This window comes from Ipomoea triloba, chromosome 6 (genome assembly GCF_003576645.1).
Source record: "Ipomoea triloba cultivar NCNSP0323 chromosome 6, ASM357664v1".
Classification (NCBI taxonomy): domain Eukaryota; kingdom Viridiplantae; phylum Streptophyta; class Magnoliopsida; order Solanales; family Convolvulaceae; genus Ipomoea; species Ipomoea triloba.
In genome coordinates, this window is record NC_044921.1 from 22,431,815 (window position 1) to 22,453,087 (window position 21,273).

At 35.4% G+C, this 21,273-nt stretch overlaps 4 protein-coding genes across 4 annotated transcripts; 2 read left to right on the forward strand and 2 right to left on the reverse strand.

Annotated features, from left to right (window-relative positions):
- Positions 1 to 341: 341 nt before the first annotated feature.
- Positions 342 to 1,565, reverse strand: LOC116023668 (4-coumarate--CoA ligase-like 6). The gene has a single exon (XM_031264670.1). It carries the CDS (start codon positions 1,521 to 1,523, stop codon positions 342 to 344), a length of 1,182 nt encoding a protein of 393 aa, XP_031120530.1. The 5' UTR covers positions 1,524 to 1,565.
- A 2,619-nt stretch (positions 1,566 to 4,184) lies between these two features.
- On the reverse strand, positions 4,185 to 9,224 carry LOC116022296 (4-coumarate--CoA ligase-like 6). The gene is made up of 6 exons (XM_031262933.1): positions 8,086 to 9,224; positions 6,948 to 7,137; positions 5,233 to 5,378; positions 4,874 to 4,941; positions 4,595 to 4,700; positions 4,185 to 4,484 (listed from the first exon to the last, which is right to left on the reverse strand). The coding sequence occupies exons 1-6, from the start codon at positions 9,187 to 9,189 to the stop codon at positions 4,368 to 4,370; spliced, it is 1,731 nt and encodes a 576-aa protein (XP_031118793.1). The 5' UTR covers positions 9,190 to 9,224; the 3' UTR covers positions 4,185 to 4,367.
- Positions 9,225 to 13,398: 4,174 nt separating this feature from the next.
- On the forward strand, positions 13,399 to 16,647 carry LOC116023669. Its single transcript, XM_031264671.1, has 2 exons — positions 13,399 to 13,808; positions 15,168 to 16,647. Exons 1-2 carry the CDS (start codon positions 13,399 to 13,401, stop codon positions 16,450 to 16,452), a joined length of 1,695 nt encoding a protein of 564 aa, XP_031120531.1. The 3' UTR covers positions 16,453 to 16,647.
- A 2,191-nt stretch (positions 16,648 to 18,838) lies between these two features.
- LOC116023076 (myb family transcription factor PHL11-like) lies at positions 18,839 to 21,056 on the forward strand. The gene is made up of 6 exons (XM_031264040.1): positions 18,839 to 19,178; positions 19,300 to 19,376; positions 19,657 to 19,720; positions 19,871 to 19,946; positions 20,027 to 20,096; positions 20,426 to 21,056. Exons 1-6 carry the CDS (start codon positions 18,992 to 18,994, stop codon positions 20,771 to 20,773), a joined length of 822 nt encoding a protein of 273 aa, XP_031119900.1. The 5' UTR covers positions 18,839 to 18,991; the 3' UTR covers positions 20,774 to 21,056.
- Positions 21,057 to 21,273: the final 217 nt, after the last annotated feature.

Here is a 21,273-nt window from a genome sequence, read left to right on the forward strand (position 1 = left end):
TTAAATTGTTTCGGAGTAACCCAATCAAATTGGTCATACTCTTAAGTTAAGTTGCAATCACAAAATTACAAGTTGACTCCAAGCTAAAGCAGAAATCTATTGATTTTCTTATTAGGATCAAATGTTTACCACTACATTAAAAGTTGCTCGATTTCTTATATTGCCATACATTTTCATGACTCTGGGTGTTGGACTTGGCCTTTATAAGCCTACACCCAATAATCCATCAGACACTGGGTGCTAAATTTAACCTTTTATTGACCCCGCTCAATAATTCTCCCTCTTGACACCAGTCACCCTAACTTAATTTGACACTACTAAAATCAAACACTTACCACTAATCAAAAAATTGTAATTCCGCCAAGATATCTTACAACTTTATTTTCTTTTACCTGAATGAAATCAATGTGGGGGAATGTGTGAACAAAGTCTTGAATGGAAGCAATGCTGACCGGAGCTGCTCCACAAGAAACCTGTTTCAGACTCTTCAGACTGCAATTAGCTGCACCCACAGTAGCCTTTCCTCTTCTTGTCAAAGCAACCAACAATGGCGGCGCCATGGGAAAATGGGTGACTCCATATCTATCTATGGCTCTCACCACATCCTCAATATCATATTTCCTCATCACCACAACCGTCGAACCCAACGACAACAACCCCATCACGAAAAGCGACAGCCCGTACACGTGAAACATCGGCACAACATCCAAGTACACGTTCCCCGTCGCCGCATACTCGTACTGCGAAGCCTCAAACCTCACGAAAAGCTCCACCATAGCTATGAAGTTGGCGTGAGTGAGCACCACGGCCTTGCAGCCCCCCGTCGTGCCAGAGGAGAACAGTATGGCCGCCGTGTCTTGCTGCCGGATTCTTGGGTTTGGAGCCAATTTTGGGTCACAAGAGATCAGCTTGAGAAAATCAGAACCGGAATTGTTGCCCGTAGAATCAAGATTTGAAATTTCCGGCAACCCGATAACCGGAATACCCAATGCAGAACCTAGATTTTGAACTCGATCAGGAGTGGCAAACGCCAGGCGTATATTATAGTGATCAAAAGCTAACAAATGCTTTTTTATCTCTGCCAAAGTGCTGAGAGGATTCATGGTGGCCGCTACTGCGCCGACGCTTAAAAGACCCAAGAAAATGACAGGGAAATAAACAGAATTGGGCAGCAAAATCAGGGCCACGTCCCCTTGGGAAACGCCCATTCCGTGGAGACCGGCGGCCATGGAGTTGACCAGAGAGAGCAGCTCCCGGTAGGAAATTGAGAACCCAGATTTGGAATCCACCAGAGCAGAAACACCGCCATGGTTGTGTGAGAAAATGAAGGAAACGACGTCGAGAAATGGGTGGGACGGGAGTTCTACAGAAGGGTGTAAACTTCTGTATATTCCTGTCTCTGCAGAGTACCAATATGGGCTGCTGTTACTTTCTGAATTAAACGTTTTCAAGATGTTTTTGTGAATATTGATGGGCTCTGGAGCATGGGATTCAACATGGGTTTTCGCGAAAGTTGCCGCCATTGTTTTTTTTGTTGGTTGTTGGCAATGCGGTGACTGATCAAGTTTAACGTTCCCAGGCCAGTTTAATAAAAACGAAAGACCGCCTTAACTCCTGTGTGTATATGTAATATAATATCATTACATATGAAATCTAAATCTAAATACTTATAAATACTATAATACAATTGGATCGGAAGGGTTTTATATTTTAGGTTCAAAAGCAGAAATTCTTGGACTTCGCGCTTTGATCTAGAGAAATTATAGATAGGATAAGTTATCAGTTACTCCAGGTTGTGGTTGTCAGGTTTCGATCACGAGTCTTTGTATGTAATTTTTTTTATCAGAAAACTAACTTAGTTACAGTGAAGACGTACTCTATTATATTATAATATGAGTAACTTTGATTTACAACAACTACCAGAAAAATGTGTTATATGTAAAACCTATTGATCGATATATTATGAACGGAGCAAGCCAACTTAGGAGAGCAGAGCGAGGGGTCGCTAGAGGGTTCGAGGCCTAAGGTTGAGCCCCGTGCTTGACCCGGGCCAAGTCGTTTGACATCTCGGCCATGGGCCTCGACCCAAGGCCTCTGCTAGAGCCTAGAGTCCTCGGCTAGAGGCCTCTGTTAGAATAAATATACATGGGTTTTTTTTTTTTTTTTTCAAGTTGTAGCAGAAGCAGTGGGAGGTATTTTCAAAAAAAAAAAAAAAGAGAGCAAGGATCGTTGCTTAAATAGCCTATGTGCCATTATTATAGGCTAAGTAACAGAAATGATTATTTCCATTTCAAACCACAACATAATGGTCATAAATGGATAAAAAAAAAAAGATTGTTTCAAATCATACTATCAAAATCCAAAACTAATGATAACGCCACAAATCATTGATCCATCAACTAAAAAATTGATAATCGTTATTACTATAATAATTCTAATAATTATCACATAGTAGTAATAACGGAATAATCAATTACTTTAATTGTAACCGAATAACATTTAATAATAATAATAATAATTATTATTATTATTATTATTATTATTATTATTATTATTACTAAATGTTACATAATATCATCATTATTACCATAAATGTTTTGGATAAGAAGATTTAATAATAATTTTCAAAATATTATTCTTAACAACATAATCAAAATCATATGACATGACTAAAATGGAAAATAATATCCAAATATCAGAAACATATGCATTTTCCACAATTGTGATACAAAATCACACTCCATAATTAAAAATATTATCAAATTATAACAAAATTTTAATGAATAGTCATAATAATCACATAATATTATAAGAATTGGAATATTTAAAATGGAAAAACAAATTGCTAAAACTGCAAGACATTAAAACATTTTTCGTGAAAATTTTAAGACTCAATAAAATTAAAATCTGAAAAACTTTGATGTTGAAAAAAATAAAACAGATCTATAAATGTTCCTCTGTGTTAGGAGGGCGTTAGGAGGTCTTGGAAGTATAAATAGCTTTGTTATTGTCTTGTTAAGATATTATATATTATCTTCTTTGTCCTAAACTACTTATGTAATAGAATTACATTGTCTTGTAATTGCTCACCACTTACGACCTAATACAATATTTGGTCTCCGTGACCTTGCTACACTCGTTTTGCTTATTATTCCCTATTCATTTATATTATTCATTCCTTATTTATTGGGTTTGTTAATCCAGTTTACCTACGTTAATTAAAGCCATCACCTATCTTGTGATTCTAGTCAACAAAAGATTATAGGGAGATAAATTAATTTAGATTATTTATAACTGACTGTTTCAAATTAAGAAGGCTAATAAAGAAGTAACATGCTTTAACAGAAGTTGTCGCCATTGATTTATTGGAGATGGGCTGGCAATGCAGTGACTGATGGTTCCCATTTAATTGAAACCAAACCTTAACTGTTGTTTGTGTATATAATTAGAATATAATAGTAGGTGATTTGTCCAAATATCCAATTTGTTTCATTCTTCTACATCGTAGAAAGCTTATTAGTGTTTGGTAAGCATCTTATCATCCAATTTTTTATTAATTTAATTAATTTTACTAGTTTAGCACGACTAAACCGTTACAATATAATAATTAATTAAGTAAATGGTTGTATGACTTAATTAACATTGTTTGATAAATAGTGATTGTATTAATAGATATTACGTGAATGATATTATAATTTTGACGAGTGAATTGTATTAGCAATTTAGCAATCTGTAGGTGTTTGTTAAATTAATTGTTTATTGCTAGTTACATTTATTTGATTCTTTTGATTATTAGTTTTGTACCCAAATCAGTTTTTCACTATAAAAAAAACCGTGAAATGATTAAAATTAAGGCTAAACAATGAAATTTTAATACTTGAGAGCATTTCATTTCATGAATTATTTAAATAATTGAGTACCAATATGAGAATGTTTCTAAAATTTTGTAATGAGAACAATCTTAACCTTTTTCCTTTTACGGTATGTTTGGAAACTAGATTTCTGAATTTTTTTGTATTTTGGTATTCAAAGAAAATAAAATCGAAGAAATATATTCATTGTAGTCAACAAAAAAAGACTCAATTTAACAGAAAATATATATTTTTTTAGATACAAATTACTAAATTAGGTAAGAGAAGTAGTGTAGTGGGAAATTCAACTCACATGCATGCATACATCTTTATTCACCATTGGGCTCTATATATAGGCAATACATAAACACAAACATACAATAAAGCAGCAATATAATAGATGAGCCAATAACCCAATGGGATAGCTGGCAAGTGAGCTCTCTTTGTGGGAAGAATTCCGAGAAAACTTGAGTTCAATTACAACAAGTGACGATTCTTCCTCCCGTGCCTCTCTATCTACATTTTGGAAGTGATGAGGAGGTTCCTAAGCTCCTTCCTCAGAATCTTTCCTGCTGCAGACTTAGGTATTGATTTTATAAAGTAGACTCTCCTAACCTTCTTGTATGGTGCAACCTGCATCCATGCAATAATCACAGAATGAATCAAAGTGTTAATTAAAATCCTTTAATATATATAATGGTGAAAGAAAAGAATGAATTAAGAAATTAATTAAGAGTAGTGACCTGTTTGGCTACAAAATGAATCACATCTGCCTGGGATAGTTCATTGCAGCCTTCCTTCTTCACCACAAATGCCACGGGAATCTCTCCAACTTCTTCACTCTGGGCTCTGTACATATCAGTAAAACCCCTTAGCTTTGATTTAATTAATTAATTAATTTGCTTACTTTCTTCTTCTTGCATTGTGAAATAGATAAATATTCCTTTTTATATTTACAAATTAAAGAAATTGGCCTAGCAAGCCAAACAAGGGATAGGATAGGATGAAACTAACTAACGTACGAGGTTACTGCAGCGTCAACAATGTCTGGGTGACTCATCAACACTGCTTCTAAATCAGCAGGAGCAATCTGCAAATTAAGCAATCAGCAGGAGCAAGCTGCTTATTTGGCTATGTGTCAAATAAACGATTAAACTATCAATGAAAGTGCAATTAAAATATCAAACTAGAAAAAACGTTCAATTTGACACCTAAACTTTTTTTTTAAAGTACAAATAGTCTAATTTGACTTGTAATCTTCATGTTAAAATTTATTAGAATGTCACGTCAATATATTTTGTTGACTTGAACACCAATAATAATAATAATATATAATATGAGTGAAGGGGATAGGTAGAATATATATAAAAAGAGTAGGTACCTGGAAGCCTTTGTATTTGATAATCTCTTTTAGCCTGTCATGCACGTACAGATACCCATCTTCATCAAAATGCACAATGTCTCCGGTATGCAGCCACCCATCTTCGTCTACTGCATTCTTCGAAGCCTCGCCATTCTTCAAGTACCCTGCAATTTTTTTATTTATTATTTATCCAAGCCAAAATATTTTACTTAAGTTATCCTTATCTCCAAACTTTTACATCACAATACAATAAAATAAAATAAAATACATAAAAACTTATACATAACAACATGCGGTAGCCTTTCTAAGCAAACAAATAAAAAAAAAAAATCACTTATTATTTATCCACACCACTTTGTAACCCATATTTGTAGGGATGGGGTCAGCCTTAATTTGCATGCGTTGCTATCCTTGTGCCATTACACTAGAAGAAGGGGAACAACTGGCCCATCGATCAATCATCTTTAACTAAGGAATCGTCTATCAAACTTTTTCATCAGCTACCTAGAATTTCATCACGTTTTAATTCCTTAGTTTTATCAAACTGTATTATTGGAGTCATTGCTTTAAATGTGTGGATTTGACATCATGTGGACAAAAATGTGTTGATTCAAAACCCTAGACAAAAATGTGTAAAGTACTAATGGGATTACCTTCTTTTCAAAACCCTATTTGGAAAGAAGGTAATTGGAATAACTTCTTTTATTTTCTTTTGATTTGACCTTGAATGCCACAAAGAAGGCAATGCAATTGCCTTCTTTTCACTTTTTTTTACTACTATACACTTTTATATATTAATTAATTTGATATGTAAACACCATTAATTTGTTTAATATATATGATTATAAGATCTTCAAATCAATTAAAGAATTGATACGGTTTGATAAGCATCTTTCGTAATTCTATATATATTTAACTAGAACATAACTCTTCCAATTTTTATTACTTCAAATTTGTTTTTTAACAAAGGAGCAAACGATTACATAGAGGGCATATCGTCATCAACAACGATGACTATACTACTAGACTACAAAATGCCATGCATACACGTATAAAATAAAAAAAAAAAATAACTACTATACTACTACACTATACAGGAGTCCTAATAATAATAATAATAATAATAATAATAATAATAACTAGTACTACTCTACGGTACTCCTAATAATAATAATAATAATAATCATATAACTAGTACTACTCGGTACTCCTAATAATAATAATAATAATAATAATAATAATAAGAAGAAGAAGAAGAAGGAGATAGAATGTGTACTGTTAAACATGTCAGGTTTTTTAATTTTTTTTAATATTTTTTTTTTTTTTTTGATAAAGAAGGTAGCCTCATTACCTTCTTCTCAAAAACCCTAATGAGAAGAAGGTAATGAGATTAGTACTTTACACATTTTTGTCCACCTTTTCATTCCTACACATTTTTGTCTTATCATTGTCAAATCAACACAAAAATGTCGAGGACCCGTATTATTGAGGTGTGGGACTAGTGAGTACTATTACCGTACCTTTTTTTTTTTTTTTGACAAACTGTACCATTATTATTATTTTTTTTTTTTTGAAAACCCGTACCATTATTATTAATTCATCATCAACTAACGAATTGAAGCAGCTTGAGTTGTGGGACTGACAAGAATGCAAATTAAAACCGACGATATGATGAAGCTAGAATATATGAGTGGATAATAATGGGGATGGGTAGGGTGTAATTAAGTAGGTACCTTTCATGATAGCAGGGCCGCGCAGCCATAGCTCGCCTATGGAGGTGGGAGGCAAGGATATGGATGAGCTCCAATCTACGACTCTAGCTTCCATATTGGGAGCCAGGAGTCCCACAGAAGTATAGTTTCGAAGCTTTGCAGTGTTCAAACCTCGTGTTCCAACTGCACTAGACTCTGTCATGCCATAACCCTGCACCCCGGCCGCCCAGGATATATATATATATATATATAACAAACTTTAATTTTCTTGATTGGAATTGAATGAATGAAGAATTTAGGTGAAAATCATCGCTAGGTTTAGTTAGGACGAGTCAAAAAAAAAGTTATGCAGATCAAACTAAGTGCGTGCTTATTTCTTAGTATCTAAGTCCTTAGTCACACTCAGACTTTTACTAGTTATGCCCAAAAAGCCACATGTGCTATATACCAGATATAGTGATAGCAGTAGGGTTGGTTGTGATTTTGAATTTTTCAAATAATACAAAATATGTACAATAATAATAAAAAAGTAATTACATTTATTTAAATCTCGTTCCTCTCTTATCAAGTAAAGTCTAGTAATTGTCGGAATGTGCAACTCAGTTGGTCACAAATGTGAAGTTTTGAAGAAAAAAAAAAGGCCAATGATTGAGTGAGAGGACTCCTTGTGACGGCAAATTATACTATGGACCTGGGTCCACCTCGCAAGTCGATCCAGATTCATGTTCACAATTTTAAAACTCTTTGTTCACAATTTTAGAATTCAATATACAAAATTACATTACTCAATACTCACAATTTTTGAACTCTATATTCACAATTTTGTTATATAGATTCAAAAATTGTGTTATACTCTTGAATATAGAGTTTTGTAATTGTGAACATAAAGTTAATTCTAAAATTGTGAGTCTATCTTGCAAAGTGGACTTGGGTCCATGGCATAACAACAGCCTTGTGACAAAGGTCTAGCCTGTGTAGGGCGGGGTATGTGAGGCTCTTGGGGTAATTAATGATATTTATTTTAGGGATTAACAAAATATTCTCTAATTTGAAATTGAAAATTTGGATATCATAAATTCAAGTACCAACGTTAATTTTTTTCAATTTCCAATATCAATCATTTAAATAAATAACAAAAACACTCAAGAAAAGCATGTACCTGAATGAAATCAACGTGGGGGAAAGTCCGAACAAAGTCTTGAATGCACGAAATGCTGAGCGGGGCTGCACCAGAGGAAACCTGCTTCAAACTCTTGAGACTACACTTATCAGCCTTCGCTTTTCTCGTGAGCGCAACCAACAATGGCGGCGCCACCGGAAAATGGGTAACTCCGTATCTATCAACGGCTCTAACCACCTCACCAACCTCGTACTTCCTCATCACCACGATAGTGGACCCCAACGACAACAGCCCCATCACGAACAGAGACAGCCCGTACACGTGAAACATCGGCAAAACATCCAAGTACACGTTCGCCGTCGCCGGAAACTCGTACTGCGAAGCCTCGAACCTCACGAAGAGCTCCACCATGGCTATGAAGTTGGCGTGCGTGAGAGCCACGGCCTTGCAGCCGCCGCTCGTGCCGGAGGAGAATAGTATGGCGGCGGTGTCTTGTTGCCGGATTTTTGGGTTTGGGGCGGGTTTTGGGTCGGTGGAGATTAACTTGCGGAACACGGAACCCGAATTGTCGCCCGGAGAATCAAGATTTGAACTTTCCGGGATCCCGATCACCGGAATGTTCAATGCAGAACCCAGATTTTTAACTCGATCAGGAGTGGCAAACGCCAGGCGTACATTACAGTCAAAATCTAAAAATTGCTTTTTTATCTCTGCCAAAGTGCTGAGAGGATTCATGGTGGCCGCTATTGCGCCGACGCTTAAAAGACCCAAGAAAATGACAGGGAAATAAACAGAATTGGGCAACAAAATCAGGGCCACGTCTCCCTGGGAAACGCCCATTCCGTGGAGACCGGCGGCCATGGAGTTGACCAAAGAGCGCAGCTCCGGGTAAGAAATTGAGAACCCAGATTTGGAATCCACCAGAGCAGAAACACCGCCATGGTTGTGTGAGAAAATGAAGGAAACGACGTCAAGAAATGGGTGGGAGGGGAGTTCTACAGAAGCGTGTAAGCTTCTGTATATTCCTGTTTCTACAGAGTACCAATATGGGGTGCCGTTACTTTCTGAATTTAAGGTTTTGTGAATATTGATGGGCTCTGGAGCACGGGAATCAACGTGAATTTTCTCACAAGTTGTCGCCATTGATTCCTTAGCTTGTTGGAAACGCTCAGCTCTCACAATGCAATCACTACTCATTACGTTTTACGTTCGATCTCCAATGTATTATATTGAAACGGAAGGCCTAAACTTGCCCACAAAAATGGGTTCCTATAGCCCTCGCGACCTAATTAACAAAATAGTAGTGGATGATAAATCACATAACTCATTAGATCGGGGAGGTACGTTACCCATATATTAAAGACTTGGTATCCCAAGCTGAACGCCCCACACTTCAGCCGGACAAGATATATATCGGTAACTATGTTAAAAGACTAGTACCTAATGTACCAATAATTATACTATAGTCCCGGATTCATCTTGTAAGGTGTTTACAATTTATATACTGAATGCTCACAATGCAAATTGTGAAAATTCAGTATGTAAATTGTGAACATTTAGTTGTGAATATTCAATATGTAAATCGTGTGTTTTGGACCCAGGTCCACATTAAAAGGTGTGTGGAAGCCTTAGGTCCTGTTTGGTAAATGACTATTTGGGTTAGAAGGTATGATTTGTTGATAACATTAGCTGATTGTAGAAAGTTGTTTGATAAATTAGCTGTTAGCTGATAGCTGTTTGATATAATTTCTTTTCTAAAAAAGCTAACTTTTAGCATTTTGGAGTTACAAAAAGCTTATTAACAAACAATTAATAGTGATCAAATAAACCAAAATAGACTGATAGGCTGATTATTTACCAAACAGGAAGTTAAACTTCTCTATTTGTCAACACTCAATCTTAGGTTTAAGGAACAAATTGAGTTATCTGTATACACACCGGTGGAAGGCTTAAACTTCTCCATGTCTGTATACACACAGGTGGAAGGCTTAAACTCCTCCATGTCTGTATACACACAGGTGGAAGGCTTAAACTCCTCCATGTCTGTGGAAGTCTGTATACATCACTATTGGAGTATTAGGTATATAATATAATAAATGAAGTGTTCTTTTAGTATTTATCCAAATTTCCAATTCTTTTCTTTTTCCTTTATTTCTTTCTTCTTTTATTTTCCTACTCTACCCGACAAACTAATCTAAATTTAGTACAAATTAGCAAGTAGAATTCTTATAAACCTAAAGAAAGTCTAATGCAAACAAAATTCCAACTTTCTTTTTTTTGGTGCACCTGAGGCATGCAGGAGCTCCCGCCCTTCCCAATCCAAAAAAAATTCCAACTTTAATAATAAGTATCATAAGCAAATTAAAATATACAAATATATATATGCAAGTTTACACTTTTATTAAACACAAAAGTTAAATTTTAAGGAAGAATATTTTATGAAATCATCGCACATATCCTCACTTGTTAAACGGGTCATACTTTTTTTAATAATAAGTATTACATTTCCCTACATACTTATTACTCTACATTTTTTTTTTATCATAAGTACTTATTACATTTAAACAATTTTCATCATAAGATAAATACGGGAAAATAAAGAATGAAAAAATATTTTCTGACTAAAAATCTATGAAGACATTTTCTGTCAAATTGAGTATTCTTTTATTGATCAAAATGAATATTTTTCTTTGACTTTATTTTTTGTTAAATATCCAAACGCGAAAAAATTCAAAAAAAAAAATTACTTCAATAAGTCATTTTTTGAGTTTTCAAACGAACCCTAAAAGTATTATATTTTTTTTCTCAAAATTATTACACTTTTTTAACAAGTAACAAATAATTTATGCATGATTAATATTACATTTTTCTACATAAGTATTACATCTGATCTCCATCACAATCTAATCGATTTTATAGATAAGGATATGTGAGACGGACTTATAGGAAACTTACTCAAATTTCAAAATATAATATAGATTTACAAATTATAAACAAGTTAATTTTACTGGTAAATAATACTCCGTAACACATAAAACGAAATATAAATAAAATATTAATTTGTTGGAGAGTTGGGACATGAACTATAGTACGTAGTACCTACCCGTCAAAGTTTTAAATAATTATTAGAGAAGTCAAATTTTTTTATGATCTTTCTCACAACCATCAAAAGCCATATTGCACCAACCATCCAGCACGAAAATTTTCACCAACTTTTTTATGAAAATTTTCCGGCCAGTATCGAAATCCTGTCATAGTAGGATAATCATTTAATGGGTAATAAAATAATTTTTAAAATTTAAATTTTAATAAATTAATGTTTTTCTAACGAACTTCTTTTTTAACTTAATTTTACTTGCAATAAATAAAATTAATGTAGCACTATAGAATGTTCTTATAAACTAAATTATAAATTTTTTAATGATCACATTCAATCCAAATGTCAGTAGTGAAGAAATGGCAACTACGTGTGCCAGGAAATTTAATTTGTTGATGGTTAAATAATTTTCTTTTTCTTTTGGTACATGAGAGGAATTTATTTTTTTTTTGGCATATGGGAGGACTAAATATATAATACTATATCACAAGACAAATGATTTTTTGTGGCGAGATAAATCTGCTATCACTCGTACTTGAGAAAAGGGCTCGACATAAAATAATGAGAAAAGTTGAACTTATAACGGTACTATTTAAATATGAGAATTATGTTCCACCTATCCGACTACACATTTTGGGTCAAGTGAATCATTTTGAAGGGAAAAAAATGTGTGATGTGGATCTTAGTTGCATTGGTAATTAGGAGATATCCATGAATTTGGTCGTCACCATGTCTCAAAATAACAAAAAGTGGTTGGCGCATTTGTTTGGGTACAGTGTAGGTTCAATCATTACCGAAAAATGCAAAATTTACTTGTCATTCTATTTTTTTTTCTAACTTGGATAATGATGGAGATCAACGTAATTGTGTGTGTGTGTTTTTGAAAATTAAAAAAAAAAATTAAAAAAATTAGAGAGCTATTTAACAAGTTTTCGAAATTGGAGAAATGGAATTCCATTCCTAGCTACTAATTTCCTTTTGTTTCTTTTCTTCTTTGTTACTACGTTGCTTGGAATGCATATTACATATATGTAATATGCATGCATCTATCACCACCTCCTACCATCTTTGGCTGTGCACAGTGCACTGCTACTTCAATTCAATTCCCTATCTAATCTCATGTCTCCTCTCCCTCTCTAGCCTCTATTTCCAATGCTACCACCACCATTTCCCAATTTTCATTTATTGATGTTATTATAATTTATTTATTAATATTTGTTATTTTTAAGTAATTAATATTAGTATATCAAATTTCACCTTATAATATACGTAGTATATCATTATTGTCTCGATCAATCCATTACTTATAAATTTTGTTAAAATTAAAATTTTATTATTCTGATTTTCCCGTGATCTTTTTCATATGTAGAGATATATTTTATTTATTTATTTATTGTCATTTTGTGTATGTAGCTAATTCATCTTTTAATTTTTTTAAAGTTAGATTGTGGGGTCTAATTCTTAGTCTGAAAGCTACTGATTAACAAGAGGAATATTTAGTGCAGCTATTATATGACTTCACTTTCTACCTACTGCATCACAGCTAGCTAATAAGCTAATTTTTGCATTATATATAAATTTTCGTGTGGTGTGCATTCGTTCTCAGTTTGTTGTGCATTCATAGTGTGAATGTTGTGCATCTCGCCCACTTTGTTGTGCAGTTGCATTCATTGCCGTTAGATCAGTCCAAATGGATGATCTGGATTAGTCCACATGGTCCTCAGCTAATGATAGGTCATCACCTGATCCGGAAACTATATATATATATATATATATATATATATAACAACAATAACAATGATGATTTTACTGAACTAGCTAGGCCAGTTATTTTTGCTTTGCTGATTATTATAGACTAATAATTAAGTGTGAATTAGGCAGCATGCATGTGTTGTTAGTATTATTAGCATAACATAAAGTTTCAAGGCCGCATTGAAAACTAAACGTACAACAGCTAGCTAACCGCGCATGATTCCGGCCTATATTATATATTATTATACCATCCATGCAATGCAATGCAGTTTAATATATATATAGGACGGACTGATTTAACCGAGGTTTTCATTCTCTTGGAACTTCCACAACGTAACAGCTGTATCCATCCTACATATATATCTATATCTCTCATTCTCTCAATATCATCATCATCAACAATGCTTATAACTAAGCTAATTACATTATTATTGTTGTTTCGAGCTCAGCTACAAGTTAAATATTATTGGTAGTAGTATAGTGTTAATTGGTTAGCCGTGGCAATGGGATCGGCGGAGTTGGACATCCCTGACACCGAAATCAGTAGTCAATCTCAGAGGCCGAGGCCGAGGTCGATGGAAGACGACGATGAAGAATCGACGCCGGAAATTGTGAGGACGATGAAGGTTGTCGGGGACGGGGACGATAATAGTGTAAAGGGTAATAACAACTACAGTTACAGTAGTTATAATGATAAGAATGATGATGATGTTGTATATGTGGGGAATGAAGAGAAGCCTTCAAAGGGAGAAATATTTAGCTGGTATTTCTATGGCCTCTGCTCCTACTTCATACACACCCTTCTTATTCCTATTGTGTTTCCTCTCATCGTTAGCCACACCGTTCCTCCGCCTCAACAACTTTGGTCGCCCATTCACAGAGACGGCGGATGTTCCGTCAAGGAATTGCAAATGTATGTGAGTTCAATTTTTTTCAATTGTTTTTAGGGATATAATTTAATATCTAATTTTAAATTTTAATTAATTTTTTTTGAGTACTACTCTGTTACAATGTAATATCTGTTAGTAGCTACTTTCTCAACCTAATAAAGCACAAAGAGTCAACAGTTGCCACCACTGAGACTCGAACCCACTCCTATCATCCATGTGATAATGTTAACCGGGACACCAGGTGCCAATAGACCATTGGCAAATTTTAATTCCATGTGAGAATGTTAACCGGGACACCGGGAGCCAATAGACCATTGGCAAATTTTAATTAATTAAGAGTCCTTTAAATGTTTAATTTACAAAGTTTTAAATTTGATTTCTCTACTATTAGAAGTATGTTACACATATAAAATGTTCAAAATTAAATTTTTAGAGATTGTTTTAAAATTTCACGCTTATTCACTCTTTCCTTTTATATTATTCATGTGTTTCCTCGATCCTTTTATATTATTCATGTGTTTCCTCGATTATATGCAATAGTAGTATATGTTCTAATGTTAAAAGAAGACAAAGAAATTTACCAAAGCGGGCAAAGCACCTTATGCTTAGATGATATTTTTGTGGCTCTCCTTGAAGGAATGTCACAAGATCGAATTTCAGTTGTAGTGGCCTGGGGTATTGATTGTACGTATTATTTGGATTCTAACAAATATATAAAGTATAGAACATATACTACTTTGTAATAGAGTCAATAGTATTCAAAAAATCGGTGATGGGTATTGACTCTTTGGGTTGGAGTAGATAGATAAAATATAAAACAGATACTACATTGTAATAAAGTGAATAGTAGATCAGACTTATTTGGATGGAAAATGAGTTCACATGTGAAATTTCAAAAACAACATTCTAAAAAAATGTACGTAGTTTTAGCATATTTATTTATGACTTATATTAGCAAAGAAATCAAGTTTATTCCTTTGTTTACGAACCGTTTAGCTCATGCTTTGACTAAAGCGGTTGGTTTTTTGGTCGGTTGAACTGGAAAAGTGTTCTCATATTTGTTTCTTTGATGAGGCTTAATATATCGTTATGCTTTTGCGGAGTGTTGGCTTTCAAAATTCAAGCTTACAATAATTGAAAAATTAAAATTCTCAAAATTAAAAATGAAATATTAAATTGTATAATCGGTAATAATTGATGGGATGAAAATTGAAAATCTCTTTATAAATTATAATACATATACTGTATTTTTTATATATATGATATGATAAGGTTGTTTTAGTTATATAGTGTTTAAGAATTTCTATTTCATTTTCGTTATTAGTTTAACTAATTTTCATGAGAAAAAATAAATTAAAATATTTGCTGTAATGAAATTGCAGATACACAACAGTGACAAATCGGATTATAAAGATCGGCGGCGCTAACTTTTCCCCGCTGGACTGGATATCCTTTTCTTGGGGGATTGGCCTAATTCTAGTGGCCCCACTACTCGGAATTCTGTCCGTCCACCTCGACTTTGGCCGGAATCAGCAAATCGTCGCCGCAGCCGCCACCGGAGCAGGAGCTCTCTTCTGCCTCCCCGCCGGGTTCTTCAGGACCAGATGGATCTTCCCGCCGTACATCGCCGTCATCGTGGCCGCCAACACCATTTCCAACTCCTCCCACGCCCGCCACCTCGGCCTCATGGTCCGCGGCCTCGTCGGAAACTCAATCCGGCAACGACATTTTCCGGACAGAAGATCGGTGGCCAGCTGGCTCTCCCTCCACGCCACGGCGGCGGGGTGCCTCGGCGCCGCCGCGATCTCCGCTTTTACTTATCATATGCTCCGAAACTCCGACGGATTCACGAGCTTGTGGGTCGTGTCGATCTTTAGCGGCCTTATATGGGTTTTGGGGATGGCCCACATTTTTGGGTCGAACCGACCCGGAAACACACCCTCCCCGAATGATGGCCCGACCCAGAAAGCCCATATGATTTCCATATTCAAATACCCGCACGCGGCCGGGAGCTTAGCCGGAGTTTTCCTTTCATCTTTCGTTACAATGTGCATTTTCGCCGGAGCTGTTTTGTACGCAATCGGAGACCTCTGCGTAGAAGCTCCGATTCTGCTATACCTATGGCTGACGTATTTCATCTTCCCAATAATTTCCCTTCCATTAACGCACCCAATTCAGCAACTGATGAAACTCGACGCGGTAAAAATGCAGCTTCTAGGGTTCCTCTTATCGGTCCTAACATCCGGGTTCGGGTTCTACTACCGCCGCGCCAAATGGAGCAGCGGTCACCTCCTCCTCTTCGCCGCGATCCAGAGCACCGCCACCGGTTTCCTCCACGCGTTCGGGCGCGTGCTGCTGCTGGACTGCTCGCCGGCGGGGAAAGAAGGGGCGTTTTCGGTGTGGTTCTCGTGGGTCCGGGCGCTGGGCTCCTGCGCCGGGTACGCGCTTGCGTCAGCATTCCCCGGGAATATCAGCAAGTCGTTTGGGACGGCGTTCTGTGCCGCGTGCCTTGGGAAGATAATACTGATATTTGGGAATATAAGCAGTTTTGGAGGGGCAAAAGCGGCAGGAAATGTGAGGGAGTACAGTGAAAAGGGTTCGCCGGTGGCCGCCGTCGTCGAGGACGACAACGTTAAGGTTCACGCCGGAGGGAAGACGGAAGTCTAAAACTTTTTTTTTTTAATGGTGACTTTTTATTCTTTTTTTATAAATAAGAAATAGAGTAACTGTACATTTACTCTAATAAGACAAATATCAAATAATTATTTTGTATATTTTGATTGGGTCACTATCAAATTAGAATTTCGTTTAATTTGATGGTTAACCAATCAAAGACTTGTTTTATTAAAAATATTTTGAGTATTTTTTTTGTGTCTTTTTATGGATTGAGTTATAAAATTTTGTACCTAAATAGTATAAATTTGGTACCTGAAACAAATTAATTAATAATTGTATCTTTTTATAACTTATAAACAGGGTGAGGATTCCCCGTCCCCGAATAATCCCCGTGGGGATGGGGATGGGGGGATTTTTCCCTTCCCCGGCGGGAATGGGGACGGGGACGGGGAATGGGGAAGAAAGTCGGGGGCGGAGATGAGGGGTATGTCCCCCGCCCCCACCCCGCCCCGTTGACATCCCTAACTATTTTGAACTAATTAACAAGTTTGAAGCATCAATATAGTAAAATTATAAATAAAAAAAATCGATTAAATTATTATTTTTTGTTATCTCTCTCAATTTTACAAATATAATTTAAAAAAAAATCAAATTTGAGATTTATCATTACTGGTTTGTCTAATATGTACATCAGAGTTTTTTGAAACATAACATACTTACGTACGTATGTACTAAATAAGCAGACACGTATGTAGGCTTAAACAACATTAGTGGATGAATGATGGATTGACTTAAGAACATGAATATGAAGGAGATTCCATTTTGAATTGGCATCCCGTGCCGTCCGCTTTCTGCTGTTAATTTAATACCCAAATGATGTAACCTACCCACCCCAATCTAGGAAGATGATTAGCAGGAACAACCTACCACGTGCCTCCCACATTTCTCTTATCATATATTTCTATTTCTTTTCTCTTTTTTTTTTTTTTAAATAAGAAATTATTTCACCTTCAAAATCATTTTTACTCCAATAATCTTTAATTAATACCACTGCATTCATCTTACTTTGAAATACTATCACTTACATCAAACTTATATACTATGGAGTAATTCTTAAAGACTAACTCAAGCTTACAATTATTTTTAAAAAAAAAAAAAAAAAACAAGAAGAAAAGGAGCATATCAAACCGCATGCTTAGGCTTGCAATAGTTAAACTAGCTAACTTACACCTAACCAATTGATTACCGTTACAAATCAAATGATATCATGTCAACCAACTTGTAAGGTGTTATCATGGCATAAGTAACTTAAAACTTGTATATTCAAAATCATCTTATATTTTGATCACATCTTGTTCACTACTTGACTAGCTCGAAATACTGCATTTTATCTTATTGGAACTATCCAACCCTCCGATTACATCCATACCCGGACATTAAAGTAGTTATCTTTACGTACAAAATCTAATGATAAAATATTCTTCACATTTCTCTTTTCTATATAGTATAAACACGAACCTGTATCTCGCCTGTCTAATTTACACTTGCAATAACATAGGACCAAATTAATGTTATAGCGATTATAATATATGAAATGTTGTCTTTGTCCATCAAAGTTATGAAATTTGTCTGTTTGGATAACCCAAAGGAGAAACTGCATCCCATTCTCATGCGACTAAGACGTGGCACTTGAGACCACGAATATTCCCTACCCCTCGTTTGCCGCCGAATATTCCAGACTGTCATCCACGTGTCACATAGTCCTTTTCTCGGACCCACTTTCCATCACCGCCCATGAAATCCCTCTTTTTTTGGGCAATCCAACGGTAGCCAATGTTTGCAAGTCATGCTCCCCTGTCACACGTTATAATAACCCTATAACGCTACAAATATATTATTGGGTTGTCGTGTTTCGTCAGATTCGGCGCCGTTCTTTCCTCTCCGTGTTCTTTTCATCATAGGATATTAGGATTTGGTACCACAAATATTGTGCGCCTATAATTATTATGAAATTTTATTTTATTTTTAATAAATTGTTCTATAAACCTAAGAAAAGCTTATTGTGGTGATCAACATTGATATCACTTATATATTTAAAATTAATTAAAGTAATTAAAGCTAAGGGCGACCTCAATCTTTCCTCATAATGCAATCTAACATTACAATCAGTAAATTTGAGTCTGGGTTTAATATAAAAAAATTCGCAAATTAAATGTATTTTTCATCTAATTTAATTATTTTATTTTGCATGTATGAAAGAAAAGATAATTGAACTTGACACGAAATTCAGTTATTAAAGAGAATATATTTTGTCAGCATTGATTTGAAGCTGAGAATTTGTTCAAAAAGAATAAACTTTTACTTCCAGTAGACAGATATATAAATGGTGGCTTTCTGCTAATCATTTGATTCACTTTCACATTTAATTAACTTCTCAAATCTGCAATCATAGCGTCGCCTTCAATATTTATATATATAAATATATTCTGCAGAACCGTGAATTGTTGATCACAAAGAGGGAGCATTTCTCTTGAGCCTTCAGTTGGGTTAGTCAAAATCCATTCTTTTCTGCAACTGTTCTGGAATCTGGATGGTGATGGACGGAATGTACGCCGGCGGTGGCGGTGGCGCTGGAGGGAGCTGTTACTCGTATGGGGACGGCGGCGGCGGCGGCGGCGGAGTGATGATGACGAGAGATCCGAAGCCGAGGCTGAGATGGACGGCTGATCTTCATGATCGGTTTGTAGATGCTGTCACCAAGCTTGGTGGCCCTGACAGTAAGCCATTGAAATTTTATTTTTCTTGTTTACATTAATCAAATTGGAATCTCAAATCTGCAGCTCTGTAAGTGATTGGATTTAGGGCAATACATAAATATAAAATATTTGCATTTTGCAGAAGCAACGCCAAAATCTGTGCTGAGATTGATGGGGTTGAAGGGGTTGACATTGTACCATCTCAAGAGCCATTTGCAGGTACAATTTACAAACAGTATTACTCCGTATTATTGATCAATCGTGTTTACAAAGTACATGTGGCGTATTCATAAAGATACAAGAATTAGTCTGAACTGTTAAGCATATAATATATAAACATAAATGTGCAATCCAATCATCAGCTTAAGTAATGAGATGAACACATGCTTCAATTTGGTATCAGAGTCAACCTCATACCAAAATACGAAGTAGCAATCAGATACTCAAATTTCTCTTATTTTTCTTTGAATTTTTTTTTTTCCATTGTTGTGATCTTCAGAAGTATAGGCTTGGACAGCAGGGCAAGAAACAAAATGCAGGAGACCAGAACAAAGAGAACAGTGGTGAGTTGATGCTGGAATACATACATGGCTCAACTCCTTTCCCTTAATTTTGCATGATTTTCTGTTAATTAGTCTGGTAATCTACTTAATTATGTGGTTTCTGGGTTTTGAATCTTGAACATTTATTAAGGTTTTATGTTTGCGTGTCAGGGGATTCTTGTAGACAGTTCAGTATACATTCATCAGCCACAAGTACCCCTTCATCAAGCATGAACTGTATGCAAGGGTAGGCCATATGGAACCCATTGCTTTTTATCTTCTTTTCTTGGTTTATTAACAGAATAGTGTTTGCTACTGTAAAACCAGAGAAATCCCATTTGGAGATGCAGTAAGATGTCAGATTGAAGTACAGAACAGATTACAAGAACAGCTTGAGGTCAGATCACAATCTTGATTTTTGTTTTAATCTTTTTCCCGATTAATCAGGTAACTCAGCAACCCATTAGGTGGGACTTGGGAGAACCAGTGTCTGGTGTTTACAAGGAGCTCACCACACTGGGACTGCTAGGGCTCGATCCTGTGTTTTTGCCTAAAATTTACCACTCAAGAACCAACAGAACTGGCCATGTTGGATATTTGTTTTAATCTCTTTTTACATAGAAATGGCAAGAAAATTCGGCTACGTTTACTTCAATTCTCCAGTTTTTCGTTCTTCGATGCTTGACACAAAGTGTAGTAAATGTGAAGAATTGGTGGTATGAACAGGTGCAAAAGAAGCTGCAGATGAGAATAGAGGCACAGGGGAAGTACTTGCAAGCAATACTGGAGAAAGCACAGAAGAGTCTGTCCATAGACATGAACTCCCCCAGCAGTGTAGAGGCAACAAGAGCTCAGCTTAATGACTTCAACTTGGCTCTCTCCAGCTTCATGGAGAACATGAATGGAGAAAGCATTGGGAAAGCCATGAATGCCAACTTGCCAAGCTCTGATTTTCTTGGGGAAGAGGAGGAGGATGACAAGAGGGACATCAACATCAAGCTCCATGGAAGCTCAATGAATTTCGATTTGAATTGTGGGAGTAGCCACGATTTTGTTGCTGCCAATGGAAGATGAGATTGGAAATGCAAATATTTTGATTTACCGGAAATCTCGCAACCACTACCCAAAGATGTACTTTGGTGAAGTCGTCCTAGCCGACAAAGGACTACGAGCAAATACAAATATTTAACTCTGATCAATTGAAGCATATGCTTTGTACTTTTGTATTGTGTTTGGGATACATGACTTTAGAAATACCATGTTGAATATATCATAATTTTGTTTATATAGAAATTTTTGTTTGTATATCAATGAATTGATTGATGTCATTGCAACTTATTACAACATTCTTTACTTAGTAGTAAAGTCTCATTAATTGATGTATCATTAGTTGATTTGTAAAATGATTTTCAACATTTTTAAGTGTTGTTTTTATTTATTTATTTATATGTGGTGGACTGTATATTTAATTAATTTTAAACATATTTGGTTGTTGGATACTCGGATTATTTTGGTAATTGATTTGCATGTAAGGACTGCATGAAAGTTATGTGGGACGTAAAAGTCTCTTTATT